General features: G+C 45.2%; 2 protein-coding genes across 6 annotated transcripts in view; one reads left to right on the forward strand and one right to left on the reverse strand.

The window, feature by feature from the left end:
* The window catches only part of LOC142573210 (ATP-dependent translocase ABCB1-like), a 147,126-nt gene that overhangs the window by 24,941 nt on the left and 99,013 nt on the right, over positions 1–23,172 (reverse strand). The window contains exons 13-14 of one of the 3 annotated variants that reach the window (XM_075682796.1): positions 21,031–21,201; positions 20,701–20,865 (exon numbers count right to left, since the gene is read on the reverse strand). The exons of 1 other annotated variant lie outside the window; for it this stretch is intronic. In XM_075682796.1, coding sequence (XP_075538911.1) covers positions 20,701–20,865; positions 21,031–21,201 — 336 coding nt within the window. The remainder of the gene's footprint in view (positions 1–20,700; positions 20,866–21,030; positions 21,202–23,172) is intronic. One more of the 3 variants, XM_075682797.1, reaches the window with a different exon arrangement.
* Positions 1,306–10,474, forward strand: LOC142573211 (uncharacterized). Of its 3 annotated transcripts, none has more exons than XM_075682799.1 (5): positions 1,306–1,407; positions 3,678–3,824; positions 4,780–4,848; positions 5,902–5,981; positions 8,311–10,474. In XM_075682799.1, the coding sequence occupies exons 2-5, from the start codon at positions 3,772–3,774 to the stop codon at positions 8,421–8,423; spliced, it is 315 nt and encodes a 104-aa protein (XP_075538914.1). In that variant the 5' UTR covers positions 1,306–1,407; positions 3,678–3,771; the 3' UTR covers positions 8,424–10,474. The 3 variants fall into 3 exon arrangements, with proteins under 3 accessions (XP_075538914.1, XP_075538915.1, XP_075538916.1); XM_075682800.1 differs by having other exon boundaries at positions 3,678–3,820; XM_075682801.1 differs by lacking the exon at positions 5,902–5,981 and having other exon boundaries at positions 3,678–3,820.

Below are 23,172 nucleotides of genomic sequence, written 5' to 3' on the forward strand. Positions count from 1 at the left end.
GCAGCAACCGATGGAGGTGCGGTTGCATCCGTCGAACTGACGAAGATCCTCCGCCGCCGACGAAGACGCCGAAGAAACTACCTCGACGACATAACGACACGCCGCCGTCCCGACGAAGTCTGGAAGGAAAAAATGCGACGACGAAAGACGACCTGACGACGTCAAATACCAGCCACAGGTCAACGCGACGCAGTCGTGATCCGACGCCAAGACCGAACTGTAATGCAAGGCAAAGAACCACCGACTTCGACGTGCTTCTCGACGGCCACGCAATCACTGCCTTAGTCGACACAGGGGCTGATTACTCCGTCATGAGCGAACACATCGCCGCCCAGTTGAAGAAAGTTAGGACTAGGAGGGAAGGCCCTCAAATTCAGACCGCTGGAGGCCACCTGATAACGCCGACTGGAATGTGCACGGCAAGAATTACCATTCACAACCGGACTTACACTGTCACCTTCGTTATCCTCCAACAGTGTTCACGAGACGTCATTCTCGGCATGGACTTCCTCAACCAACACGGCGGAGTCATCGACCTGAAGTCGAAGTCAATAACGCTGTCGGAAGATCATGCAATACCGTCGGAGAGCCCTTGTAGTCACCACGCCTTGAGTGTGCTCGAAAATCAAGTGAGCATCCCGCCTCGCTCCAGCATTTTTATTTCGGTCGGCACTAAAACACCCGCTGACGTAGAAGGCGTCATCGAAGGCGACCAACGTCTACTGCTAGACCGTGAAATTTGCGTCGCAAGAGGGATCGCTCAACTGCACGGAGGAAACACGAAAGTGTTGCTGACAAACTTCAGCCTGGAGTTCAAGCACATCAACAAGGGCACGACGACCACATACACTCTAAAAACTAGGAAGGGTATCGCAGGAGTGAAGCTGCCGGTTCACTCTTCAAAGCATCATTTTACTCTCGCAAAATGTCGAGGAGAGTGAAATGCATTGTTCACTCTGTCAGCAAGGAGAGAGTGAAATGTGCTTTTCACTCTCCCCTTCAGAGAGAGAGAGTGAAAAGACTCTTGCGACAATAGAAAAGACAGACTCTTGCGGCAATAGAAAACAAAACGTAGCGTAATCTTCTGCTTCAACTGTAGGTGGCTGGCCCCGAACATGGCAATGTATCATTCATGCACGCTGAGCAAAGAACACATCGTTTTGCTTCTAAGAGAACAGGCCGCCGCAGTTCAAAAAAACGCGTAGCGAGCGCTCTACTTTTTCACTCGGAGTGGCTCCACCGCGCGCGCGCGCGCTCAAGATCGCGGAACAACACAGCACCGGAGAAAGGTGAACCGTGCAGCGAGCAAAGGCCAGCCGAGGGAGATCGTGTTTCAGCCATCTCGCGTCGCCCCGAAAACACGACAGTCGTTCGTCATGCCTTGGATATAACAACAAATCCTCCACGGTAAGTGAATTCTAACTTAGGTGCACATTCTCCGTATATGTCATGCTATCGCCAGGAAGTCGTCGCTGCGCTTAGCCGACGCGATTGACAAAGGACTAGGCGTACGCGCTGTCTCTCGATGTCAATCGAAAAAGCCAGTCGTCGCGATTATTGCATGTGATTTTATCACTTTGCCGTTGTCCGTAAGAGCTTTAAAAATCGCAAACGCTGCCAGAACTATGGTATGTTCAATAAGACGCCAGGCGAGAGGACGCTTAAAATGGTTAGTTCACCAGCCCGTGATTCCGAGCCTATGCGGAGCGCGATTAGCGTGCGTTTTGTGTGTTTGAATTTATTCAGTTTGGCAGTCTACTGTGTACGGAACGCTGTTGAACTAAGGAATCACATAACAGAAGGCGTCATTTTGCTGGCAGCATGCTTTTTTTTTGTAAATAAACCGCGCGCTTGACGGTGTCTCGCGCAGGGGGAATCGGCGACCACTGAAGTTACGTGCAGCACCAGTGCTAGTTAGAAACTTTGCCGCAGGCATTCAGCTGCATGCTGCAAGAGGTCAGTTGGGCGCGTTATCTTGAACTTGCTGAAAACGCATGAGGAATCCATGCTTTATGCTGAAAAAAGTATAAACCCCATATAAGCGATCTTGCGCGCGGCAGCTACAAGCGACGCGACGGAGATGGCTGTCGCGTTCGCTCGTCGCCTACAAGTCGTACTCCGTGCGAGCGACGATTTTGAGCGACGCCTCCCCGGTGTTGCCGGCATGAGGGCTGCAGTCACGCGTGACGCGTGCTTTAGTAATTTACGTTGATGGATTTTACTATAAAAAGTAGCCTAAAATATTTCCGGAGGTCTTGCAGTACGTCCTTATCCTTGCACGTATAAAAATTGAATAATTTGCTCGTTCCGCGCGACAATCGGTAGTATTTGAGCGATGTATGTACATCCAGTTCCGGCTTCGCGCTATTGGCTAGTCGCTCATAGCACTTCTGGGCGACGAGCGACGATTTCTAGATTTCCAGAACCGAGCCATCTGTTCAAGCGACGGCCCGTTTTGTCGCTCGAAGCCGTCGCTCGTCGCCGTCGCGCACTAAATCGCTCTCACAGTGTTTATCCCTAAGACTGAACTGTTTTTGCTCATGTTGAAATGGTGTGATTATAGGTCTGGTTTTGTCTTCTGTTGCGGTTTTCGTGCACGGCGCGAAACTGAAAGGATGCTTATGTCTACGAACTCGGTGAATTGTCGAGCAGCTAGTTACGCATCGGCATCGAATATAACGGCTGCTGTGTGGAATTACAATTGCAGGGGCGCTTTGCATACGCTTATTGTTTTGGACATGCCTATGCATTTGCTAATATGAGTTGGCGTGTCAGAGTTATGTCATATGAACAGCTAAATCAGCCTTCCTCTGGGGGTTACAAGCGTAATGTGTGCATTTTGCTATAGCATGGCAGATCAAGATGTGTTTATCGCTTGAATATTTTTAGTAGAGAAATAAAATATCAAAATAAAATGTTGCTTTAATTCCGTGTTACCAGTCTGTCGTACGCAGAACAATAGGTTGGTGTAATAAACTAATAACTGCGGTTTAACTGCAACTTTTACATGCCTACAAGAATCTAAAATGCTAGATTTCAAACTGCAGCAGTAGTCGGGTCTGTCAAAAATGAACTCCACTGCACACCTCATGCATGAAAATAAGTTCATGCCTTTTAGTAAGCTTAGATGCAGGCCGCAGTGAACTTGTTAGTATTGAAATGTGGGTAAGCTTGCCATAACAAGCCTTGTTGCCCTTTTTTATAGGCACATCCATATATCCTTTGAGCTGAAGGACAATATTTTCATCCCTACTGAGCATCATGTTTGCAGCTATGATCCTCAAATTATGACTTCAGCAGTGGCACAACCAGGGATGGTGCGGGGGAGGGGGGGCACACTGGGCACTTGCTTAGGATGTGTCACAAGTGGTGTTTGCGATACACCAGACTCATGACAGACCTATGACGTCTGAAAATGACCAATATTCTATTCATTAGCAGGAGTATTCTAACATTCATGAAAAACAAGGATGAACTGTGGTTTATTTTTTTTTTGCTTAAATCTAAAAATTGAAGTTAGTTTAGCAGTTGACTGTTGCAGTCATTTGGATGTTTTGCATGCATTTCACTAGGAAGACTAAGAGCTAAGACTTTTTATTGCCATGGCCTTGACTGTCTTGATGTTGTTTTGCACCATGCCCTTGTGTTGACTTTTGCATACAAACAATATTTTTCAGGCACCCGCTTTATATAACGCAAGAAGGCAGCTGCAAGGACACGAGGATGTGAAAGAGCCAGTGCAGCGCGACTTCACGTAGTGCAGAGGAGCCAATGCCAAAAAATCAAAATACATTGGCATGTTATTTGGACAAGAAAACTAGTATGTGGGTATATCGGGTGTACCATTTGACCAAATGTCAACAAAATCAAGATACAGTATGTTACACGAAGATGAAAATTCTCACGTGGTCCAGGCAGTCATCTTAACATGGTATATTTATGTAATGTCTCTGATTGGAAAGTCAAATCAAGTATGCTCTCTGGAGACAAACACATAGCAGCAAGTGTCATTGAAAAGTTAAAAATGTGTTTTAAGAAAGCTGATTAGTTCTGAGAAGTGACTGCTTTTTGTCTTGCCTCTCGACAAATATATCCATGTGATAAAAAAATAGTGATACAATGAAATTGCATATTTGCTTAGCGACATGATACATACTTGCAATGAGCATGATGCCTGTGTTTACTATAAAAAGCAACAGCCCATGCTTGGTTAGGTTAGGCCCACTACAACATGCAGGCATGGGTGATTGGTGCTTTCTTTTATTTCTGTGTCGTGAGGTTTATTGATGTGCGTATAGGTGCAGTGGCACGCACTATGGCTAGTACAAAAAGGGGGGAGGGCAGATATATGTAGCTCACTGTACACGACACAGGGCAAAGGAAATCCGTGTTCAGCAACTATGTTAAATGCCATGTACGTAAATTTTACAACGCTACTCGTTCGAAGCGCGCACAGGTGCATATTGAAAAGTTTCCAGGGTAGATAATTTAGTTCGTAATTTACACTAATTTTGCTCTAACCACGAGACATAATAATTTGAATATACTGCACGGAAAAACCTAGAGCGAATTAAATTGTGTCAGCTTCGTGTGTATACATATAGTCTTTCCTATGCATTAGGTTTTTTGCGTAATGCATTAACACTTGACAGCCTATCTTATGATGTGTACTCTGTTTACATTACAGTTCTTTATTAGTTTACTCGTTTGTTTTGCGACTGATGAAATGCCGGCATATATATATTTTCAACATTTGACATAACCCTGTATGTTTTGCAGGGACAACCCAGGATGTGCATTTCTCAGCACCCAGTCAACTGCCAAAAGTGACTCAAACACAGGCCACCAGTAAGTCGACATCAGTTGCAATTTCACATTATGCAGTTGGCGGCTGCCTTGTACGGAGGCTTTTTTTTTGTAATGAGATGGTGATGTCGTTCTAATGTACATTTTGACCACAAAGGTGCGATCATGTCTCACAGAGGCATATATGGTTGCTATTCTCTGCGAGGGACGTGTTCTCGTGTTTGTGAAGCATTTGTGTTTGGCAGTATTGTCGCCCAATGAGTCGGATATAAACACTAACTCGCCACTGCCGGCAAGTAGTTGCGAGAAACGCATTATGACGCTGTAAAGTTATTTCATTAATTCGAAGGAAAGTTTTGCAGCAGGAAAAAAGGTTGCTATTCCAGGTAAACATGTCTTTTTCTCACAGGTTATTTAGCCAAACTGTGGATGCATGAAATTCGTGACTTATGAATAGATTTTAATTTATTTAGTAATGCTTCTAAAAGAGACTAGAAATAGCATGTGACTACCTCTGCAATCAGCAGACCATACATTTACAGTCATAAGTGGCAGTTCCATGCAGTCTCGCATTTTATATAACCTTTCCTTTCAGCAACATTGGAACTGGTGGCTGCGTTTTCAGAAGGAGAAGTGTACTTGACGCTGTATGTGTATGTGTGAATTCGGTTTTCTTTGTATGTGTCGGCTCACTGACAAACGGTGCAAAAATCTGTTGTACCATGAGCCTGACGACGCCTTCTGCTGGTAGAAATGCGGCACTTCGTATTTTATAGTACTGCATGACATTTAAATCAAAGCTACCACATAAAATGATCAAGAAAACTAACCGCTGTTATAGCTGTTTTCCTCAAAGAACGCTTGTCCTTTATGGGCTGTGTTAATCTGAGCTCTCCACCGATGTTTCAGTAGTATTATCCCTTAGTGAGTGAGAGATTGGGGGCAATTAATCGTGTTAGTGTTTAAGTGGTGTCCTAATTATGTGCATTTGTTCCAACAAAGTTGTCTAGATTACTTTATTGTGTAGTGTAAAGCTTATGAAACCATCAGCAACTACTGAGTTGCTAACACGCATATGGATTTGTCACTATACAGGTGGAACTCGGCTGTACCACTGCAGTGCTGCGGAATTGCCTTCACCAGCGGCTTTGCAACAGCTGTTTCGCAGCATGTCGGTATGTGTTAATTTATAATTATGTTGGGATGGGCTAGTATTATGGACCACTGCTACTCTGTATTGTGACAGATCCATATGATAAGGGATGTAATGGGCACAGCGAAAGCCTTTGAATTTTTTACTATGGTACATAAACAGGCTCTCCTTTTCGTCACTGGAGCAGGAGAGAAGGGCATGCAGGCACTCCTGAATGTACATATATTTCAAAACATGAGAGAGACATATATACACACACACACACACACACACACACACAATTAAACTAAAGGCAGGGACGTTCCATCTTTCATCTTGAATTGAATTGTGCAGCGCAAAAATACAACACAGACCACAGAGAAGCACACATGTTAACAGTTTTGATACACACGTTAGTTCAACAAATTTGATACTTCAAGTGTGCTATTTTACACAAGGGGGAAGGGAAAGGGGAGATAATCTGAAAAAAAAAAGTGGAGTGGAAAAAAAGGAATCGTGCCAAAAAGCATGAGAAGCATCGCGCAGCCAGGATCACCAGCAGGACATCTAAAAAGCACTCTGATAAAATTACATACAGGACAACCTTACGTATAGTTTGTTTCAATCAACTCAGATCACATGCAGCCATTACTGCAATCATGTTGTTTCCTTATGTCATATGGGGGAATGATGTGGGCCCAAAAAACTGTTTAGAGCTGAAGGATTATGTTCCATTCTACCCTCATTGCCTGCTTTTTATCATATTGTTATCAGCTGCTTATGTTAGGGACAAAAAGTAAGAGTACAAACTGTTTCCCGATTCGCCATTCCACACAACATGTCTTTGTGACTATATGTACATGCAGATGATCCATAGTTGAAAAATATTCAGTACAGAAGAATCTCATTACAAGATGCACTTGGTTGTAAGAGACATCTGAAAATGGTTTGGTTGGTTTTCCGATGTTTGCCACGTTAACAATACTGTATACAAGAGACACCTTTGTTACTAAGGATGACTTTTTAAGTATTCACTACTTCGAAGGGACACAACCCAGACACATTCACTTTGTGCACCTTGTGTGCTCTGAAGGGCGTAAAGATCACGCAATCCTTACACAAGTCAATCGCGCATGTCTCTTTTAGCATGAACCAGAAAAGGAGGGCAACGAGGACAGTGCAGGGCAGAAAGTGTCGGCAGTTGAAGCTGACGAGCGTCTAAGAGCACCTCAAAGGTACTGCGAGCAACAAGGCTTGCAAAGTGAAGCGTTTAAATTCCAGAAGTTCGGAAGGAAGCTAACACAATCTACAGTCACTAAAAAGCTGTGAATGTCTTCTTTAAAGGGCCCCTAAACCACCGAGGTTGAAATTTAGTTGCGGTGTTGCTGTTCTACACAATAAGGCAATGAACAGGTAGCCACGAGAATTTTTCGAAACGGTGCAGTAATAGTGGAGCTACGTGTGTTTGATTATCGAAAAGTAGTCCCCACTCATTTTACTCTTTCATCTGGTACACGCCATATGGACAGTATCGTCTTTTCCTTGCCTAGTACACCTCCAAATGTTACGGGACAGGCCAACACCAACGAGCTCTGTTGCTGCCGCGCTGGCCCGTCGTCCTGCGAGGGGTGGCGCTAATACAACGGAACTGTATGGTGACTCAGGTTGAAGAGCCTCATAGGGAGACCCTTCTGTTGGCGTTTCTGTTCTTTGCCCCCATTGGCTGCCCACAATAGCATCGCGCGCAACGCAACGAGGAAGAAGGAGTGTGTGTATTTGCTTGCAGGCCTTGCCGGCAGTCGTACACTTTCGTTCGACCAATCGACAGCACCGGAAACTGGTGACGTCATCAGAGACAGCCTGGTGACGTCAGGACAAACTGGGGGGTGCAGGATAGGTCCAGAGAGGCGCACGGGGTCATTTTCTTCATATTGTGGTGCTCCGGCAGTGCTACGCACTCTGGCATTTGGCTTCGTCGATCGTGACGGCATTCTGATTTCGATACGCGTGTTTACTTGAAATGTTAAAAAAATGTCGAGAAGTGGTCTAGGGGCCCTTTAAGCCACCCTGAGCATTTATTCCTTCAGATATATCAAAACATACTTTAGTGATGATGCATAATAAAGTGATCTAGTCTGGCTCCTCAGTGTCTCAAAATTTTTGGTTTCGAGAGACATGTTTCCCGTGCCTCTTGAATATCTTCTGATGAGGCTTTACTGTAATATACACAAACAATTGTGTAACTCCTCCTGCAAGTATTATTCATTAAGCCCGGTCACTTATGTGCAAAGCTTGTGGTTAAGTCTTGATGTCCGTACTTTTTAGAGCTATGTTTATTAATTCATGCTGTTCTTATTGGTTCTTCGATGCAGGAGACAATGCCTACGAAATTATTGGCCCTGATCATGAGAGCCCTCAAGGGGCAAACAACATCTCTGTTGCAGAAGTGAGCCCGATACCACTTGGAAGTTACCATGACAGATGACACGGCAGCAATAGATACAGAGACTGCCATGTCTACTGCAGCTGCAACAGTGTACGAGGCAAGCAGCAGCGCGTCAGCATCAGCAGCAGTGTCAGAAGGAACCACACCAGGCCTGGTAGAGCAACATGTGTGCTATCACTGACTTTTCTTGTAGTGGGTACAACTCATTTGCTCAACATACAAAAGCTTTTCACCACGACTGTGAGCCAGTGTTATTGTGGAGCAAGTACAAGACTAAGTTAGGTGTTATAACACAGTACAAGCATCACTTTAATATATGCAAATGCAAACATATTACAGTTGTTGCCTCCCCAGCCAGCCCACATAGTGACAACAATGTGGAACACATGGTGGGACACACCTCTCCCCCATTACAAGATAGTAGAGACTGTCAGTGTTGTTGCTAGATTGACTGGTCTTTGTAGGCAACTAGAAGGACAACACAGGTGTGATAAGATTGTTGTTGATGTTGTTGTTGAAGAGGTAAAAAAGAAGTTTGATGGGAGCTGAAGTGCCAACTGATATTGAGCAAATCAAAAGCAACCACCTGAGAAAGAAACACTATCGAAGTTTGGGTATCTATGTGCCGCCAACTCTGGTAAGAATGGCATAGGACAGAAGTGTGATGAAAATCACACAGACACTGCTGTTGCATCACTGGCCACAGTGAGCAGCGACTTGTAGGGCAAGAGAGTCAACTGAAACTAACATTATGATATAGTGTCATGATCCCATGTGACCACTTTTCAAGTTATTTTGCAAGATACAGCTCAACCTCCAGAAACGAGATTGCAACTTGTCTGTAAAAAAGCTTTCACAAAAAATTATTCATAACACTATTAACATAGCAGTATCTTTTTTTTTGTGTCGGTTCGAGGTTCCCGGCTGTCCATTAATGCAAAAATTGAGGAAAAAAAGAACATGTTGTACTTGCACCTTTTTAACAAGTACGAAGGGGACAGAACTTTTCTAGTCATGCATCTTCATCATACTATCAAGTTTTTAAATGCCTTTTATAATTATTATTACCAGTTATATCTGAGTGCATTGTATGCATGTAGCAGGTGTAAAATCAGGTCAGTTGGATCAGATGCCTTATCTGCAAGCGAGCCCTATATTCAAGAAATTTGAATTAAAATAGTTACGTTAGAGACGCAGTCTTTCAGCACTTTATTGCCTGTGGTTTAAGCATTGCTCAATACTTTTGTGGGTGGCAATTTCAACCGGCACAGCACTGCGCTTTGCCACAGTCACATTTGTCTTCAAAGCGGTTTTTACCATTTGTGTTGATCTGTTTGTTTATGCATAGAGCAAGTTTTTAATTTATATTTTTCTGCATTCTTGTGCTTGCACTAAGCTTGTATAAGGCAGTTACAAAATGTGCGTCACTATAACGAACTGTTCTGTTGAGCTTACACTTGCAAATAATCGTGTTCAGATGGCCGCACTTCTATGCGGGTGCACCGCTAGCTTTGTGTATGTTCTCATGTTTGTATAAAGCTTATATAAGCTAGTTAGAAAATGTATGTCACTAAGCATTGTGATATTCTTTAAAGAACTGCTTGGTTGGTTTTACACTTGTGAATTAGTATTGAGGCGGTGGTATTCCCATGTATGCCCACTGCTAGCTTTCTGTGTCCTCACGTGTTTGTATTAAGTTTCTACAAGGGAGTTACAGCATGTACGTCACTAAGCGCTGTGATATTTTTTAAAGAACTGCTTTGTTGGTTTTACACCTGTGAGTAATAGTACTCGGGTGGCACTAGTCATGTGTAGGTACACAGGGACCATTTGTATACATTATGCTCATGTAAAGCAGTTACAAAGTGTATGTCACTAATTACTGTGATATTTGTTGAATTGCTGTGATGGTTTTACACATGTGAATAATAGTGGTCAGGACACAGTACTTGCGGTGTATAGTTGAATTTATACACTGCCAAGACATGGGCTGTATACGTACCAAAAGAAATGTATGTCATTATATTGTTGTGATTATTACTGTTTGGATTTTATTCAACTGTAATAAAATTGTTTCTTGTATCTATTGAGGTATGGCAATTTGTCATGCAACCAAACTGAGGACCTGAACTTGTGCATACAAATAAACAGCTAATTTAAGAGTATACTGCTCATATTCTGCTAAACCAGTTTAACAAATCTTGTACTACAATGCTGGAAAAATGACAGAGCTGACTCGGATGTACAGAAAAAGTTCTGCACTGGCTGAAGGACTGCCCCACACTGGAATTCGTAATGTTGCGTTTATTGGAGTAGAACAGAAAGTGCACTTCTATTAAAAATGCGACAGTCGGTGCAGAAACATAAGGCAGACGAGCGGATGTGGCACATTTTTTTCAGGGCTCTCCATGCCTACTACTGCATTTCTAGTCTTCCTATGCTCTGCATATAAGCCCCTGTTCAGCCAAGGTTTTTACTCCATGACAGTTGTTCTACTGGGTTCGTAGCAATATTGAAGAAAAAAATTCAATGGTTTTCAAGGACTTTCGAGGCCCCGACACAGTAACTTCAAGGACCTCGTGCAATGTGTGTAGTAGTTTGGACAGGCAATAACTTGTTCAAGAACACCGTTAACTTTAATGCAAACAAAAGAAAACAAAACAAATCGCATTTCAGTGATTTCAAACATTTGAAAGACTGCTAATTTGCCTTTCACCGCCCACCACTAAACGCACACAAGGAAGCATTTCAAGAAAGCGCTCAAAGTTTTTCTGCAATAGCACAATTAACTACTTGGACCTGCAACAGTTGCAGTTTTTGAATACTGTTTGGTTTGACAGTGTATGTGATGTCATCTGTTGCCTCAGCTTTTTTCACCATCAAATAAGCAATAGTCATTTCTAATTTCTTTTTATTGTGTCTGTCGCTCTCAATTTACTCTTCACGGCTTCTCTTCGAATGCCTCAACTGTTGAGCTTCCTGCTTCTGCTCCTCCAAGCACATTTGTCGCCGGTTCCATGTGCTTAAAACTGGTATCTGCAGCTGCTTTGTAATTTCAACTTTAAGGATGTCGCTTTCCTTCTATTACCTCCAGAGACAATTTTCTGTGACATGCGAAAGAGTGTCACAGAAGGGAAAAAAAGCGCTTGGCAATGTCTGCTAAGTCTAGCCAAGTGTACAAGTTTAAGGACTTTCCAATACTTCTAAAAATTCAAGGGTTTTCAATGCCTTGAAAAATGGCATTTTAGAAATAAAGGATTTTCAAGGATCGCTACAAACCCTGGATTCTAGCACCTAAATAATTTGACAAGCTTATTTTGGCATGGAGTTAGGAAATTCATGCTTTCTAGCTAACGCTGCACTATCTCTGTACAGTGAAGCCACGAGAGCGCAACTATATTGGAGTAAAGAAAAATACTGAAAGCTTTTAATACCACTCTTCTTTTTTTCTATGGAGCTTCGTAATGCCTAGTTAAGTTTACGAATGTGCCTGGTTTTGGCGGGCGTTTCTTCGACATTTTCTGGAAGAAGCAGATGTCTAGCCCCCGTATTCAGAAATGTATCTTAATACAAAGCTCATGCTTGACTTGATATAAACGACGCCTGGTGCGAACGTCCCCGAAGACGCTCACTGCCTTTCTTTTGGTGCGTTCACGACTTGCGTCGTTTAGATCAAGTCAAGCATGGGCTTCAAGTTATGATGCATTTCTGCATATGGGGGTAAGCGTGCACAATTCCGGGCAACGCACTGTGACATTGACACCGAGAGAAAACGGGGAAAACAGAGTTAACCACTTATGCTCCTAAACTTTCGCGTACCTGTGGTGTGCGTGTATCGTGGAAGAAGAAACAGCGCAAACACAAGGACGAAAAAAAGCATCAACCACACCAGCGCTTCGTGGTGTGGCATGTTTTTGCGTCGTCCTTGTGTTGCGCTGTTTCTTCTAAAATGCTCAACCAACTAGCCGGCAAGTCCATCCTGTGCATATATAAATTGAACACACGCATGAGTGTAGATGGTCTTCGAAGCTTTTAGAACGAGCACTGCCACAGGATACGAGCAGTGCACGCGTAACAAGTGGACACATTAGTCATTTAAACATGCGTGCCAATGCATTTGACGCGGCTATCGGCATAAGCAGTCTCCAAATGCTGGAATGCATGCGCTTCAAAACGCTAACGATCCGCTGCTAATGCAGGACAACAGCTCACAGCGGACTGAACCAAACTCCAAACTAATGCACTTGAAAAGAACGCCTACACGGCAGCGTGAGGCACGTCGAAATGCCTGGTACTGGCGTCGCAGTTGCTCACCAGTATACGCGCGCATTAAATTCACATACGTGGATGGTTGGCGCAATACTTTGTATCCGCGTATTTTGGAGAACATGGACTGGAGAAGCACTCGATCATGAGCTGAACGGCACATTTGTTATTTTCCTGTGGTGACGACAAGCCGTGAATAGTTCTCACGTTGTCGTCTACGTTTTCTTCCTTCGTTAGTCGTAGCAAGGAATGGAAATGATGCAAACGCACACGTATTCCAGTACACAACAGCACAGCACACTGCAGAGAAACCCCACCCACCGCAGCCGATTCATCAAATACGTTTGGTATATATATAACCTCTAAAGGAACACGACTGGGCGTAGCGGCGCTGTGGTGTTATGGTTATGATGTGTGTTTTGAATTGTACAAATGCGAGTGTACGCGGGTTCGAATTCACATGATGTATAGAGCAATGTGGTTCTCCAGAAGTATGTGATTCCCTTGACTATTGTATTCTAATTAGATTGTGTGACTCCTGATTGTGAAATTTGCGAAGATATTTGCAGATTAAGTGTTAATTCACTTTTTTTTCTCCTCAGTGGCGTTCGTGACGCATACGCATAGGCCGCTTCAGAGCAGTCACGCCTCACGGTAGGCAGCAAATAGCCAGGAAAAAATGACTAAAATCCTGCATAACTTTGCTCACGCCTATTCTGAAGGCCGCTTGGAATCGGGCCAGTGTCTCTGAGGAGCCGCCTACGGAACAGTATATCAGCGGCCCTAATTTGATCAGATTTCCTGCCTGCATGCGTGACCAGGGCTTGGCTAAGAGGGTATTGGGAAGAGTACTAGCACTCTGTTCTGAAGGAGTACAAGCACTCTGTTTGGGGGAGTAGAAGTACTCGGTCTGGTGGAGTGCCATTACCTCTGCGGGGAGAGTATTAGCACTCTGCGGAAGAGTACTAGCACTCCCTGTGGGAAGAGTATTATCACTCTGCGGAAGAGTACTAGCAATCCCTTGCGGTGGAGTAACAAAACTCTGTCAGGAGGAGTTGACCTACTCTCTCTCAAAGAGGGTCGATCTACTCTCGAAAAGAGAGTGAAATATGGGACAAGCAGCTACTCCCTCAAAGAGAGTGCCCGGCACTCCCTTACTTTTTAGAGTGTACAACGAGGAAATTCTGGAAAACAGCAATGCGTTTGTCCTCTCGGATTCTGCCGCATCTACCCCGACGACCGTAGTTCCCGAGCCAGACTTCGACATAAATCCAAGTCTCCCCACAATTAAGCAACAACCGCTCAGAAGTCTACTTCGACGATACAAAGAGTGCTTTTCGACGTCATCAAGGATTCGACGAACCCCAGTCGCAAAGCATCGCATAATAACCGAAGAGTGTACTTGACCTCTCCGCCAGAGCCCATACCGAGTTTCGACGCGAGAACGTGAAGCTATAAGGCACCAAGTCGACGAAATGCTGCGCGACGACATAATCCAGCCGTCCAAAAGCCCGTGGGCATCTCCTGTAGTCTTGGTGAAAACAAAAGGACGGAACGCTACGTTTCTGCGTCAATTATGGTCGTCTGAACAAGATCACCGAAGAAGGACGTATACCCCCTCCCACAGATAGACGACGCATTGGATCGGTTCTGCAACGCTAAATACTTCTCGTCAATGGACCTCAAGTCTGGCTATTGGCAAATAGAAGTCGACGAACGAGATCGCGAAAAGACGGCCTTCATCACACAGACGGCCTCTACGAGTTGAAGGTTATGCTATTCGGACTGTGCTCGGCACCTGCAACGTTCCAGCGCGTGATGGACACGGTTTTAGCAGGATTGAAGTGGCAGACTTGTCTCGTTTACTTGGATGACATCGTCGTCTTCGCCGGAAATTTCGACGATGACCTGAGGCGGCTTGCGACAGTACTAGAGGCCATCGAGTCATCAGGGCTCACTCTGAAGCCGGAAAAGTGCCGCTTCGCTTACGATGAGCTGCTGTTCGTAGGCCACGTAATCAGCAAATCTGGTGTCCGTCCAGACCCGCAAAAGACAGCTGCCATCGCACAGTTCCCGCAACCCATCGACAAGAAGGCAGTGCGTAGATTCCTTGGCATGTGTGCCTACTACACGCGCTTTGTCAAGGACTTTTCATGCATCGCTGAGCCGTTGACACGTCTAACTAAATGTGATGTTGAGTTCAAGTGGGAAACTCCGCAGTCCGACGCATTTGAAGAACTCAAACGACGCATGCAGTCGCCGCCGGTACTTGCGCACTTCGACGAGTACGCCGATACAGAAATCCATACTGACGCCAGTAGCCTAGGCCTCGGTGCCGTTCTAGTCCAAAGGAGAAACGGAGTCGAACAGGTGATAGCTTATGCTAGCCGGTCGCTGTCAAAAGCGGAAGGCAACTATTCTACGACCGAAAAGGAATGCCTCGCCATCGTTTGGGCTACAGCTCAATTTCTCCCTTATCTATATGGCAGGCCATTCAAAGTCGTCAGCCACCATCACGCGTTATGTTGGCTAGCTAATATAAAGGATCGTTCAGGACGACTGGCGCGGTGGAGCCTCAGACTACAAGAATACGACATCACTGTAACCTACAAGTCCGGACGAAAACACTCCGATGACGATTGCCTATCACGCGCCCCCATTGACCCGCCGCGGCATATGATGAGAATGACGACGCATTACTTGGATTTATAAGTGCGGAAGACTTCGCTGAACAGCAACGGGCAGACCTGGAGCTAAAAGGCCTCGTCGAATATTGGGAAGGGCACACCGACGTTGTCTCCAGGGCATTTAAGCTCGGATTATCTTCCTTCACGATTGAAAACAATCTACTTGTGAAGAAGAACTTCTCACCAGTCCGCGCCGACTACCTTCTTGTTGTTCCGTCGGCGCCTCGTCCAGAAGTACTGCGCTCCCTACATGACGATCTGACCGCCGGGCACCTCGGCTTCTCCCGGACGGTATCGAGGATACAAGAAAGGTATTACTGGCTGCGCCTAACAGCCGACGTCGCTCCTTATGTCAAGACATGCCGAGACTGTCATCGACGCAAGACACCACCGACAAGGCCAGCAGGACTACTACAGCCGATCAAGCCTCCTTACCGACCTTTTCAGCAGATCGGGATGGACTTGTTGGGACCGTTTCCGACATCAACTTCCGGAAATAAGTGGATCGTCGTGGCGACGGACTATCTCACCCGCTGCACTGAAACTAAAGCTCGACCGAAAGGCAGCGCAGCCGAAGCGGCGAAATTTTTCGTAGAGAACATCCTGCTGCGACATGGTGCTCCAGAAGTCCTCATCACCGACAGAGGAACGGCTTTTACAGCAGAGCTCATGCAAGCCATTCTGCAATACAGCCAGACAAGTCACAGGAGGACAATTGCCTACCATCCGCAGACGAATGGTCTCAGGGAGCGCCTGAACAAGACCCTCGCCGACATGCTTGCAATGTACGTCGACGTCGAGCACAAGACGTGGGATGCGGTCCTGCCGTACGTAACATTCGCTTACAACACGGCAGTGCAAGAAACAACACAGATGACGCCATTCAAGCTGGTTTACGGCAGGAACCGGATGACGATGCTCGACGCCATGCTGCCGCACGTCACTGACGAGGAAAATCTTGACGTCGCTACCTATCTCCAGCGCACCGAAGAAGCCCGACAGCTCGCCCGCCTGCGGATCAAGAACCAGCAGAAGGCCGACAGCCGACACTACAACCTCCGACGACGCTTCGACGAGTATCAGACCGGCGACCGCGTTTGGGTATGGACCCCGATACGCCGACGAGGACTCAGTGAGAAACTACTCCGACGCTATTTCGGATTCTATAAGGTCATCCGACGTATTGGCGCTCTGGACTATGAGGTCGTGCCAGACGGCATTTCGCAGTCACAGCGGCGCTGCGCACGGTCTGAAGTTGTCCACGTGGTGCGCCTTAAACCCTTTTACGGACGCTGACGAACTTCCTTATTTTTGTTGTTTTCTTTGCTACGAGTGCTTTTGTTTATTACTTTCGTTTGTTTGCAGCAACGGGTCGATACTCTTTAAGATGGGGGTAATGACACGTGTACTTATCTTTATCGGGCGACCACGTTTCGCCGCCTAACAAATGTTAGGCGGCGAAACGTGGCGCACATGCCGCTCTTCGGCACATGCCGAAGAGCGGCATGTGCCGCAGCCATTGTTGCTCGTTTTTAATAAATTAAAGCGTTTTGTGGTGACTTGCGGCCTGTTAAAGTACGATTTTCGTATTCATGGGGTGCAAAACTAATAATTCACTGCAAGCACTTTAAAAAAGTATGTTCAGCTCTCTTTTATTGTGCAGTATAAACAGATGGCCCAACTCGGAAGCTTGTGGGACGCCATATTTATTAATGCATTTATCAGATTGAGTACCGTGTAGGTAAGTTAAATGAGATCTACAATGAAGTTAGCTATTTACAATACAATGCGCTACATCTATAATACCATGTACCTCAAGTGTACTGAACAACACAATGTGCTTGATGCTGCCAAATGCCTTTTGAAAGTGGCCAGAAATTCGAATAAGTAAACATTTGTTTTCGAATTCTTGATTATCTTGTCAATAATATAACTTCCAATATATAATTTCCAAATATAACTTTCAATAATATAACCTCCATCGACTTTCCTTTTTGAAATTCATATTGCTGATCTACCACTGAGGCGCCTTTTTTTCGAAAGGAGCCAGATCTACAAATCGTAACTATCTGAGATAGAGCTGTAATGGCAACAAAAACTAGGCACAAGAAGTATCACAGCGAAATGGGTCAAATAAAGCAAGCGCAAAATGTGCAAATATCGTACTTGGGTCGAAAATGAGCCAGATTCTGCTGGTGTGTGGATCAAAATGGGGGGGGGGAGCCAAACCCGCTCGCCCAATAGGAGATCGCTTTCCACACGATGTTATTGATGCAATATGGCAGTCTCGTTGCAAATATGGTTCCTTATGCAGTTACAGCCTTCAATGCTGATCAAGAAAAAGATCACGTGAGTCATCACAAAGCAGGTTCCAGATAAGCTGTCAAGCAGACGGTTTCGCTCTCTGCAAATATTATTTCAAGTGTTCTTAAAGCATAGCAGTGCCTATACGTTCCTATGTTCTAATGGTGTTTCTACTGAAATCACATTGGACCGTTTTTCAACGTCATTTTCATCAGTTCTCGGGCCAAAACCGCGTCAAATCGACTGTTTCAAATCGTAAAGTGAAATTCGAACTTTTGATCCTAATATTGGTCAAATTTTCTGCGTATTTTTTAATTTGTTGTTGCTGTAAAATTGTTGCTGTAAAAGACGAAAAAGGCTATTTACAGGCTATTTACACTGGACTGGAGCCAGAGCACCAGGCCGACATTCACTCGCGCCAAGGGCACCGACCCACTTTGTCGTCGTTCTCGCGGCGGCTCGTCCCTTGCGCATCGCTCTATGATAGCGTAATATTATTGATTGGATAGCGTTGTATTTCGGCGAGATAACAAATTATTGCGTTGTTTCAAAGTTTGTTGAAGTGGATTTGACTGATTAAAAAAAGAAGGCTGCGCAGTTATATTCATTTATAATAAAATTTAAAGTAAGCGTGCACGTAACAGTTCTGCAAGCGTTGATGATCATTATAAGGCAGATATGGGCATGTAATGGCTTAGGCGAATTATAAGCCACCCCTATGAACTAAACTGACGCGAACTACTTTTAATTGATTCGGAAAAACTTCCACATACTTGTATCAACATATAAAAGATATGTTGTGAAATAATGCAATTACAGATGCAACACCCTGGCATCCACCAGTCTCCAACTTGTTGTAAAATTGAACATAGAAATAATTTTATCCCGATAGGTAGCAGCCAGGAAATAGTATGCTGGAAGCATGGTTTATGTGTATGAAAAAACTGTTGAGCTTCGGTGGAACATGGGGATTGAGTCGAAACAATGTTTTTAAAGTTATTAATAAAGAAAGGTGGCTAAGGATAAATTGAAATATTTTGTTCAATAAATTTCTGATTCAGACCGCACATCAGCTAGAGGTGTCTACTCACGAAATACTTCGTTTTTTTTTTTTGCCGTTTTCTACGCACTTTTCACATCTGCGCTAAAGAAATGCGAATTTCGCCTCTTTAGATTAAGATTTAACAGGTTTCGAAATGCTTGACTGCTTGTAAAGCTTTGGTGTCACGTGCCTTTAGAAATCGGCTGAAAGCTTTTCTTTCCCGATTTTTTCTTTGTGTTTTACACGGCTCTAAAGATGTGTAGTGACGCAGGCTTTCCCGAATTTTCTGCGCTCAGTTACTGGTGGGAGAAGCAGCGCTATGACAACGGCGCTGTGCACACTGCACCGATAAAAGGAGGACCGCGTTCCCCATAGACGTCTGCCCAGTTTAAGCTGTACATGAAGGACTGAAATGGACATCGTGGTTCTGTGGGTAATAGGCCTCCTACTGTACTTTGTACCAGGGCAAGGAACCTCATAAAACCTACTGCGAATAATGATAGACGAACGTCTGAGCACAGTATAACCGGAAAGCTGGTGGACGTTGGAAATCTAGTGAAGTATAAATCAATGTAAACACAATTATCCTAGGGGCCTCATTTATTAAATTGTCGCTATGGCGCTACGCGCAACTTTAGAGAATCGCAACATTGCTTGGTCACTGCAGATTAAATCAACGTCAGAATTACATGCGATACCAGTAGGCATTTCTTGCTACCCGCGAGAAATAATAGATCATCGACAAAGTTTAGAAAGTTACTGAGCACAGCTTGACGCGGACCATAAAGTGTGACAATGAGAAAGTTTCCACACAAAACAGCAACGCTTTCGAAATCGTCGCATACGCAAATGAAATCTCCAAGCCTTTCAAAATTGTAGCCTTGTTGCCTCACGTAAGGGAGACACGCCGCCACCGCGTCGTCGCAGAAGAATGCAGAAAGATTGTGCGCACCATGTGCCACGCTTCGCTAAACAAATGAAGGCAACAATCAAACTAGGATAAGTACGCTTGAATTTCAACACGTTTTCTCCGCACGCTTCTTAGTTTCACATTAAATAGAGGAAAAATGTGATGTGCCGAAAAGGTCGCCAGCATTTATGAAGGTATAAAAAAATTCAGTGGTGTGATAGTTGACATCAATGCTAAATATTGTAACCGTGCTCAGTAAATGAACACCAAACAATTACGTTCAGGTCAAGAGCCCTAAACAAAAAGGTACGCATATGGTTTTTAGCTTGTTGCTTTGTCAGTGATTCACTTCCAGTGAATAAGTGCTTCTCAATCTTCGCACTTCAGATCTAAACAGGGAATAAACTGCAGCACCTCCACCCTGTAGTAGGTGCGAGCGTTCGACGTGGATGTTTTTTTTTTAGGTCACTATGACTAAAGTAACAAAAAAAAATACCTAGTCAAAAGAAATGCGGGAATGCATTCAAGCAAAATGTGCCCCAAGTACTCGCGTAAATTCATGAGGTTGTGTTCAAGAAGGCGGAACATAGCCACATAGAATAAATTCCGAGGAGGAACGTCGGAGCTTGAGAGGAGGGTAGCCTAACCTCTCGTAGCTCTCAATGTATCGCGCTCATATAACATTTTTATGAGAAAGCCATCCGCGAGAGATACACAACGTCTAGGTGGTAGTCTTCCACACGAAAACATTAATGGTTTCAGGCACCTTAACTTGGCCACTGCGGTGACTTAGCGGCTATGGCGTCTCGCTGCTAACCACGAGGTCGCGGCATCAAATGGCGACCACGGCGGCTGCACTTCGATGGGACCGAAATGCAGAAACGACCGCGTACCGTGCACTGGGTGAGCGTTAAAAACCTCAGGCGGTGAAAATTAATTCGGAGCGCCCCACTACGGCGTGCTTCCTTATGAGATCGTAGTTTTCGCTCGTAAAACCGCAGGGGTGAAGCGAAGTACTTTAACTTCATTCCTCTACACCCCCCGTTTGGCAAATACAGCCCCATACTGCTTGCTGTACACCCGCTACAGAGCGAAGCAATGCGGTACCTGCGTGGTGATGAGGTCGATGTATGGTGCCGAACCCTTCTTAATGAGCTCGGCGTGGCTGCCCATGTCCACCACACGGCCGGATCGGAGCACGACCACGCGGTCGGCGCAGCGGATCGTGGACAAGCGCTGCGCCATGATCAGCGCCGTGCGGCCTTCGCGAGCCTGGTCGAGATGAGAAGCCGCGGCTAATAACCAGTCGTAGAGAAGTGTTGTGTAGCTTCACACGATACAGCGCTGAAAGTCATTCTCAAGTCAGCGCGTTGACACACGATGGTGGAAAGAGACACTCAAATAAGATAGGTTCATCGCTCAAACGCGGTTGCTCACTTTGTCGAGGGCCACCTGCAGCGCCATGTCCGTCTCGGCATCCAGCGCGGCCGGGTGGTCGTCGAGCAGGAAGATGCGTGGGTTGCGCACCAGAGCGCGCGCGATGCCCAACCGCTGCGTCTGGCTCACGTTCAGCGGGTGGCCGTGCGGGCCGACCATCGTGTCGTACTTCTGCGCACGCGCACGTTTGTTCCCGCTCTGACAGAACGCAGTACATTCGGCACTGTTCGCTGTCACTGCGTAACTATGGCTTTTAAATACGTGTAGTTGCAGCGCTGTCTACTGCGCCACTGCAGACAACGCGAGCCATGCTGAAGACAGTTCGCCCATTACGCCAAGCCCTCTGCTTTCATGCCTAGCTTCCGTCAGAACCGCCAGACAGAGTTGAATTGGGAATAGAAGACTTGTTTACTGCAAAACGACTAATTGGACTGACACGTAAGAATGCAACCAGTCGCAATAGAAGTGAGCGTTCACGGTGTCCTTTCTTTCTGTTTGGTCACAGGAAGTCGCTTGCTCATGTAATGAAAACGTGTGATAGCATTAACGTTTATATCTTTGCAACCGCACTACCGAGTGCACCTATTTGCTATCGCCTTGTTGAGAAAACAAGCCGTTATTTGATCATGCATGTGTCACGTCAACGCCATTGATGACGCCATTATCGGGAGAGACATGACGTAATCGGGACTAAATTTAGCCTTACGCGTGACGTCAGAGAGGCGTAGATAGCGAGCACCTTTGTCTATCCTAGCTCGAATGGTTGCGTTTAAGAGAACTCGGTATGCCGTAGTATGCATATTTCATCAAACTCATACTCGTGCTCATCAGGAGTTAGGAGGCCCACAAATGCCCAATTTATTGGAACAATGTAATGCTCGTTCGGCAATGAGTGCCCGGAATTTGACACCTACAGTCCATAAATGCCGTGAATAGACTCGGGCGTAGCGATATCCAAACCCTTTGACCACGGCGGAACGTGTCTGCCTCCGTAGCGATTCCGCGCGCTGTAGACTTGAGGCAGGCGCAGGAGCCTCGACCACCTACGAGTGCGGCAGGCTCGAGCGGTGCAGGGCAACCTCGGCCGTCGTCAGTAGGGGCTTCATATCTCTACCATAGTGCCCGGACTCCCTCTTCAAAACAAACAGGCCCACTTCGAACGGAGCAAGCCCGATTGTGGAGTTATACACTGAGACTCCCACTTGCTGTAAGATAAGTCAGGCACGTAAGCGTTCTAACGCGTGAAGAAATGTAACCTGAGCATTTGGTTGCGTCATTTCTGTACCCCATAGTGAGCATACGCCGTCTGCTGCACGCCTTTCATGTACCTCATCGTGGCTGTGTCCACGATACAGCCTACCTGTTTTGTTTTGTAACTTCTTCAATTTTGTTTTTTCGGCATCGCGCTACATGCCGGCAGCAGCACAGACAAAAAGCCGCACGAAGCGCGGATTAACGTGAATATGCGCTCCCTGTATTAGCAGCTGTTTATCAGATTGCAACAGAAAGAAATAATGGCATTTACACCCCGAAACTTAGGGCATCTAAGTATAACAATATGATGAAATATGAAAGAGGCAACAGTTGTAAATGAGGAGTGGAAAAACAACCATTTGCGTCATCAGTTTTCTTATTTAGTTGCCAATAAGTAACATTACCAGGAATAAGGTGAATAGGGCAGAGCAATGGTTAGCGAAATAAGATCTTCCAGGAAAACATCCTGCAGTTCAGAATACGAAATTGCGAGTAAATTAAGACGCTCATGAGGGGGGGGGGTGTAACAACAGTTATTTAAATACTATAGCTAGTATAAAACGGAGCGTTTGGTTTTCCATAGTTTGTCCTACACTGATTACCGTGCCAGTTTTCGGGTTTGCGGGTATTATAGTTTATGCCTTTGCTTTATTGTCCAGGAAGCTTTGTCAATAAGGTTTCTTTGTTACATACACTGAGCTTATAGTAACGCCAAAGTCGGAAATTACACGAGGACTCAACGGTAAATACATACGCGATTTTCTAACAATATTGTGGTACTAGTTGAACCTGGCGCTTTAAAAAAATAAAATAATTACACACTTTTGCAGTACATGTAACCAGTTTTGAAATGTTAGCATGAGTTGTTCCCCATACTACACCAACGTA

Source organism: Dermacentor variabilis, chromosome 2 (genome assembly GCF_050947875.1).
Source record: "Dermacentor variabilis isolate Ectoservices chromosome 2, ASM5094787v1, whole genome shotgun sequence".
Classification (NCBI taxonomy): domain Eukaryota; kingdom Metazoa; phylum Arthropoda; class Arachnida; order Ixodida; family Ixodidae; genus Dermacentor; species Dermacentor variabilis.